Source organism: Aptenodytes forsteri, unplaced genomic scaffold, assembly GCF_000699145.1.
Source record: "Aptenodytes forsteri isolate BGI_AS27 unplaced genomic scaffold, ASM69914v1 Scaffold108, whole genome shotgun sequence".
NCBI classification, from domain to species: Eukaryota; Metazoa; Chordata; class Aves; order Sphenisciformes; family Spheniscidae; genus Aptenodytes; species Aptenodytes forsteri.
This window is the reverse complement of record NW_008794448.1, coordinates 1218893-1226447: the sequence shown is the minus strand read 5'-3', so window position 1 is coordinate 1226447 and position 7555 is coordinate 1218893. Positions and strand designations below refer to the sequence as shown.

At 37.3% G+C, this 7555-nt stretch overlaps 1 protein-coding gene across 5 annotated transcripts; it reads right to left on the bottom strand.

Annotated features, from left to right (window-relative positions):
- Positions 1-413: 413 nt before the first annotated feature.
- On the bottom strand, positions 414-7543 carry ZNF770 (zinc finger protein 770). Of its 5 annotated transcripts, none has more exons than XM_009290343.1 (2): positions 7500-7543; positions 414-2892 (listed from the first exon to the last, which is right to left on the bottom strand). In XM_009290343.1, the coding sequence occupies exon 2, from the start codon at positions 2748-2750 to the stop codon at positions 573-575; it is 2178 nt and encodes a 725-aa protein (XP_009288618.1). In that variant the 5' UTR covers positions 2751-2892; positions 7500-7543; the 3' UTR covers positions 414-572. The 5 variants fall into 5 exon arrangements, with proteins under 5 accessions (XP_009288618.1, XP_009288617.1, XP_019330440.1 ...); XM_009290342.1 differs by lacking the exon at positions 7500-7543 and adding an exon at positions 7161-7246; XM_019474895.1 differs by lacking the exon at positions 7500-7543 and adding an exon at positions 4931-5078.
- Between the last annotated feature and the right edge of the window lie 12 nt (positions 7544-7555).

Here is a 7555-nt window from a genome sequence, read left to right as displayed (position 1 = left end):
GTCACATCAACATTTTTTTTCATTAAACTTTCTCCCCTTTTTCTACTTTCTTCATTCTTTCATCTTTTATCTAAAAATAACCCTTTTTTTTTTTTTAAAGTATGAAAGAAATACAGCAAGTGTCCTTTGTTTGCAGCTTATAGGGAGCCAGAAGAAAGTAAAAGGACCATTTTTTCTGTATTCTGGAAATTACCTTTTTATCTTTACTTTTCTGATAGTTATCATTGGACAGCATAATGTCATAAAATACTACATGGGAAAAGGTATAACTTTTAAAATACCTGATTCAGGGAGCACTGTAGATTGCTGCAACACTATTAATACAGTAAGAAAGTGTATTTATAAATTAATTTAGGAAAAGAAATGCAAAGTGGCTTATTTGTTGCACTACTTTTTTTTAACATCTTGTCACATTTGTCACAAATTATATCAAGCAGACAGTTCTGAAGACAGTAAATTAACTCTTCACCAGATCATCTCCATAACAAAAAAAGATAATCCCCTTCAGCCAATAGTTTGGTCTAACATAAGCCTTTTAATAATTAAGCAACCGAAGATTTTAATATATAATTTCATAGGGCATTATCCAGTTTTGATAAAAACAGTATGTTCTCTGGTTGTTGGTCAGTGGAACTCAGCTTTAAGCTCTCTTTAAAGTGAATAAGGTGATGTCTTTTCAAATGTGGGGCCTGTCTGAAATTTTTACCACAAACTAAACATTCAAATGGCTTCTGTCCAGCATGCATTAGGTAATGTCTTTCAAGCTTAGAAGGCGATTTAAAGGTTTTAAAGCAGATACTGCATTGATACAATTTGTTAACAACTTCACTTTTTTCAGTAGCTTCAGAAAAATCATGCCAATAGCTGTAACAGCTTTGCTCTGTTTCCAGCAATTTACTACGCAAATACGGCTGTGTGTTTCTACTGCTGGTGTCAAGAAGAAAGTCCCCTGACTCGATTTCAACTTTGATTTCGGCTGCTTGGTTTGACTGAATCAGCTCAAATTCTTGAAAGCCAGATGCCTGTGAAGGTGTTTGAGAATAACCCAAATAACCCACAGGCTGAGAAGACTTAAATTCAATGCGATCTCCCTGATAATTGAAAAGTTTGTTCACGTTTTCAAATTCTACCTGGCAAACGGGGCTTTTATAGGGTCTCTTTTCAGTATGGGTGAGCTGATGTCTTTTTAAGTGAGCTGACTGTCTAAACGTCTTCCCACAAACATTACAGCCAAAGGGCTTCTGTCCCGTGTGTATAAGATAGTGTCTTTGAAGTTTGGATGAAGACGGAAAGATTTTTTCACATCTGTCACATTTACACACTTTGTGTCTGTTATGTATATTTTTAGCAGAAGCTGAAAAAGCACAGTGAAGTACTTCTGGGTTATCAAAGAAACCATCATCTGATGAACTATAAAAAGCGTCATCTTTATTATGCAGTGAATCATCGATGTTTAACATGCTTTCACCAGTAAGCATTCCTTTTAAATTAATTCCAAAGTCATGAGGTTGTGGGTGCTCTTGCCAAGGTAATGGCACAGCAAATGTTCTTTTCATCCGATTACTAAGTGCCTTGTGCATGTCAAGCTTGCCATGGCAATTCTTGAAAGGTTTAGTGGAAGCATACCGATTAGAACGCTGATCTCTAGCTGCAACCAGGTCAGGACTTTTAAAGTGACCTGATTTTTTTTTTTTTCTGTCAGTCTGAGAAAAATCTGTTGCCTTTCCTCCAGTACGCTTCAGCTTCATCAGGATCTTATTTTTCATGCTGACTGTGTGGCTGCATGCTGTTGTACCATTATTTGAACTTTTGCCATCTCTCAGATAACAACATTTGTGCAAATTTAGAACCTGCTCCGTTTCAAAACACTGCTCGCATGCTGGGCACTGAAAGGGTACAATATAAATCGAGTGCACATCCTGCGATTCGTAAGTGTCAGCATTCTCAAAACTATCCCTCTTTCCTTCCAACAGGTTCTGTGGTCTGGGGTATTTAAGAGTCTTTGCTTTGTATAAAATATTGGGGAAAGTCTTATTTCTGGCATGGAGCTGTTTGTGCTTCATGAGTTTGCTCTGTATTTTAAACCCCTTCTGACAAAAGCAGCACTGAAAAGGCCTTTCTTCTGTGTGTGTGAGCTGATGGATTTTCAAGTGTGTTGACTGTCTGAAAGATTTACCGCATGAAGAACACTTAAAAGGTTTCTGGCCAGTGTGAATAAGGAAGTGTCTTTCTAGCTTAGATCTTGATGGAAATGTCTTGTTACATGATTCACAAGCGTGAGTTTTCTTTCTCCTTCTGGCACCATGTAGATGATCTGCCTTCAGGCACTGATGCAGCATCCACCTCTCTTCAGTTGTAAAAGATTTCCAGCACATAGAACATCGAAATATGCCATAAGTGACCTTGTCTTGCTCAAAATTCACAGAGTTTTCTGCTTGCTTGGTATCATTCTGGTAATTTTCATTATGAAGCTGCTGATGCTTTAAGAAAGTGATTAAGTTTTTGAAGTTTTTATGACAAACAATACACTTAAAAGGTAGGTTATGGGTTAACTGATGCCTCTCCAGGTGGACTAGCTGCCTAAATGTTTTATGGCATACGTGACATTCAAATGGCTTTTGACCAGTATGTATCAGATAATGCCTAGCTAATTTTGATGGAGTTTCAAACTGTTTACAGCAAATGTCACAAATATATGGCTTTTTCTTGGGTATCCTGTCAGCTGTTACACACTGCTGAACTTTTAACATTTTTAAAAAGCAATTATACCTTGCCTACTGTTAGTTTCTTCAGATAAGTATTTCAAGTGAAATCATCAATTGCACACTAAGATGGAAGGCTGTAGAAGCAGCAAATTTTCTTAGGAGAGATATTCTTAAATCCCACAGGTCCCTAAAATAAGAAAGAGAGTATTATTTTAGCCTATATTAATACATAATTACCTAAAATTGTCTCATTTTCTACATAAGAGACCAAAAGCATCTAGATTAAAATACTCCTGATTTAACTTAGCTTAAAATGCTTTCCTCGTAACAGAGTAATCACTCATTATGTTACATGATATGGAAAAACTAGACTACTTTCCAGAAGAAACAAACAAGTTTAAGTCATCTGTGCTGTAACACAGATATTGTTTAGTGCTACATGTTGCTTCCAAATAATATACAGTTCAGCTACATTATGATATTTACGTTATGTACAAATAAAGCATATTCTTAAAAAACCCACAAAAACTTCCTGTAGTAAGTTTCTCCCCTACAGCAGTAATTTTAACTCCCAGATATAATATTTACGAAGATGAGAGAAAGAGGTAAGAACTAGGGATTCTTGGGCTTCAAAAATGCATGTAGTGTTAGTGAGAAGTAAAAATTAACAATACATTGAAACTAAGTACAACGTTACTATTCACATTTCTGCATCTTATCAACTGTATCCAGAAGAAACAGTAGCATAATCATTTTTGCTTTATCTCAAAATGGCAAACACCAGAACCAGTCAGCAAGACAGCAACACACTAACCATAAACTATGACCAGAACAAGGATACTCCCCAAAACAAGGATGAACACAGGCTACGTTCACTATCTCACCACAGAGCTAGAATATCAGAGTTGTGATACCTAACCATGTGTATACTCTGAAGTCATCATAAATATAGAGGTCGTTATCATAATTCATCATAATGAATATTTTAGTCTAAACCAAAATCATGAAATAGTCAGTTTTAATTTTCCTTGAATTTTCAACAGACGAAACGCACTTGGGCATGCTACCGTGTCTCAGCTAAGGCATGATGACTTGCGAACAAAAAACAACTTTGCAAGTACCTGAGTGCATGAAAAGTTATTAAAATATTCATAAGAACAGCTAGAAAGGACCTCAAGCAACCATTTAGTCCAAGCCTTCCATTGTGAAGCCAACTCATGTCTAGACAGCCTCCAAAGTGGTCTTAACAACTTCTGCTGAAGGAGGTTCCTTAACCTCAGCAGGGCTCCTGCTCCAATGCGTCACCCTCTCACAAAGAGAGAGCTTTTCCTTGCACTCAGCTGAGCCTTTCTTTACTACGAAGTTATTTTCATTGTCCTTCCCCCATGAACCTGGAAAATAACTAAAAAGTGTTCTCTGTCACAACTTTATGTATTCAGTCTCCTTTCTTTTTTTTTTTTTTAAACTAGGAAAATTCTGTTTTTTCTAAGTATTGCTTTAAGTCCACAAAAAAAAAAAAAAAAAGAAAAAAACAACTGATTGGTCTTTTTAATCGTCTCTGGACTAATTTAAATTGGTCACATCCTTCCTAAATTGCAGCATCTAAGACAGATTAAGTATTCTAGTCCACAAGAGTAGTAAGAACAACAGAATAAAAATACTTCTATGGTATTACCTATATCCCCTTATAAAAAAGAAAAAGGATGGAGGGAGCAAACTTTAAAGCAACAGCATAATAGGACTTGTAATAACTTTGAGATACACAATACATTTCTACTAACTATAATTTGTGGTATTTTGATACTACAACTCACAAGTTGTATATTCTTTCTACATACCAGCAGAATAAAAATTAATTTATTCAGTGTCTCTAAAAGCCCTCTCTCCACAAAGAGTTAGTGTCTCTAGTTCTTAAAAATTCAGAAATATCTGAAAAGTCCATTCAAAGTCATTGCGAAGAATAAAAGCCTACTGCAATTTAAAGCAAGTTACAATGAGATTCAAGACATGCACAAAAGACTGAAAATATCTGGTGAATCAAGATTTTTCTCAAGCTTAATGGAAAGAAACCTGGTCATCCGGTAGGATCATTCCACCTCTAATAGATATGTTCCTATATAATTGTGGGCCTTATTTAATAACTTTTGGATGTACGCCTTAGATACAGTTGTCACTACACTGAGGAGTTACCTTATCTCACTGAAATCGTTCAGGATAGGACTTACCAATGCTATGAAGCAGTTGAGAAAGTCAACTTTTCCTTTCCTATTCTCTTTTCCTGTAGAATTTAAACAGCTACTCAGTTTCAGTCGTCTTTTGAAGATGCAAGAAAACACAACACTCTTAGGAGACCCCCTTTTCCTCCCAGTTGTCACATCATGTGAGGGCAGGGAGTTTAGAGAGAGTAAGTGTGTGACACCAAATGTTTTCTAGTTTGTGCTACCGTGAAGCTAGAGACAGGTAGGCTGAAAAAAGGCAAAAAGCTTCTCTGCTATGCTGGAAGTTTCTGTACAGCTCAAGGCAGCCTCCATTAACAGGGAAGGAAAACCTCCTGAGAAAGAACTGTAAAAAGACTGATGAATTTTAGTTAACATACTGTCATACAGATCTAATTTACACATCAGGAAAGTGCTCAAACAGTATAGTGACATGCAAAGAAAAAAAGTCCGAAGTAAGAGACAGCTGTGGCATATTACACACGGGTTTTTGTATTTAGCTTATAAATTTTTTAAAGATTTTATCTGGTGAATGAGGAAAATGCTCTGTAGTACAAGGCGTCAAAAGCAGAGTAGAGCTTCTTGCTGTGGTCGTCTTGCCCTGTGAAAGACTAAAGGCTCAGATGAGGTAAACTTAGGGGATGCAGGGGAAGGAGAAAGGAGCTAAGATGGGCATTACTGCGTGGCCCAAATATATTTTCAAATCCTATTTACTAAGGACAGACTTCTCCATATCTATTTCAGGGTGCTCTGTGCCTTGCACATCTAAGGAATAAACGTGCTGCTGCCAAAGATCAAAGATCAAAAGACAAGCTTGGAACATTGTCTCCTGCCAGCCTTGGAAGTACACAGGCTTGTCCTAATTAGAGTCAGAAAACGTACTTCCCTATGTGATAAGGATTTAGTTTGTGGCATAGGTCCAAGTTAATATTAAATTGACACTACTTTCCATCTTGGCTGCAAGGTCATGCAGAGAAGTAGAGTCAAGAAGTAATGTAGGCCACTGAAGGTCCACAGAGGACCCTCCTGACTCTAGTATTATTTAATGATTAAGTAAATATTATGTTTATTAATATTACAGATGGCAGCAAGCTGCAACAAAATGAAAACATGATGGAAAAAAATTCTGAATTCTAATTCAGTCTTTACTAATCAGAGACGTTTTTCTTAAAACAAAAATAAAAAAGCAAAACGGAAAGGGAACTTTAATAAGAAGAAATGCAAGCTTTTCTATTTAGGCAGGAATAATCAACTGGAAGGGGAACAACTTACTAGGTTACAGTTGTGCAGAAAAGACCTAGAGTCTAAGTTGGAGCAGAAGCTGAATGTGCCGACAGCATGCCATCCATGCCAGGATGCGTAAACAGAAAGTAAAGTTTTGATAGCACATAAATCTTCCATACTACTCACTACTGTTTAGAATTCAGCTGCAGCACTCTCCAGTTTTGAATACTGCCCTTCAAATCAAGTCAAGTATATGAACTACTTGGAATGAGTCCAGAGAAGAGGATCAAGAATGATCAGAGCTTAAATGCGCAATATACAGGAAAAGATTAAAGTAACTGGGAATGTTTAAGTTAAAATAGAGAAGGCCTGATTAAAAGGAACAAAAAACCCCCAAAATAAGACCAAGTGTAAGAGCCAGCTTTAAAGAAAACAGAAACAAGCTGTTCCCCAAGCCATTTATAGTTGTGACTAGAAATTGATTCAAATTATAGCAGAGAGGTTTCAAGTATATTATCATCCTTACAGTTGAGGAGTTCTTAATGAGCACACACATAAGTCCTGTAGGGAGATTACTCTGCCTCCAACACCAGAGGTCTCCAAAAAAAGGTTGTACAAACATCTCTCAAATTCCCACACCCATATAGTTGACCCTGAACAAGATGAATATTCTGGCTTGTTTTCCTATGATTCATTAATATAATTCAAAACAAGCCACTGAAGAATTGAAAGTTCAATATATATCCAAATTTGCCACTGAAGGATTCTTCCGCATTGTTATTAGTGTATCCTCTGACCCCTGAGATAAGCTAATGCTTATAGCTTTCCAGACACAATTACAAGAAAATTAATTATAATAATAAATGTGTGAAGAAACATAAGATGCCTCTTGTAACATTAACTACAAAACAGACAAGTGAAAACCTAGCTGCTGATTTATGAAACCCATACAGCATGCAACAGAGAGAGGAATCTGAGCACTGAGACAAACACATTGCACGCTGGATTTCCTCACCAGCTTTCCCTAGGGAAAAGTTTAGATTGCTGCGATCCGGAACAAATTTCACCAGAAATGTAACCTTCACCTGTGGAAATCAACATCACGCATTACGGCTCCTCTGAGCTAACACCTCTCATTCTCCCCTATTCTCCATGTTTTTTTCAAAACATTTTCTGAAGCAAAACAAAATAGAAGATACATGATGGTGAAGCGGGGCCGGTTTAAGAACAAACCTAAGTTCTGCTGAAGGGGCCCGGGGCTGACACCACCACCACACCCCCCACACACACCCCCCAGCAGGACACACTTGAATCCAGCTAAAAACTTAAAAGCAGTTAGTGAGGCGGCTCTTACAGAAAGCAGACCGCGAACAGGCACACAACCGCGGGCAGCCTTCCCGGCGGAAAGCG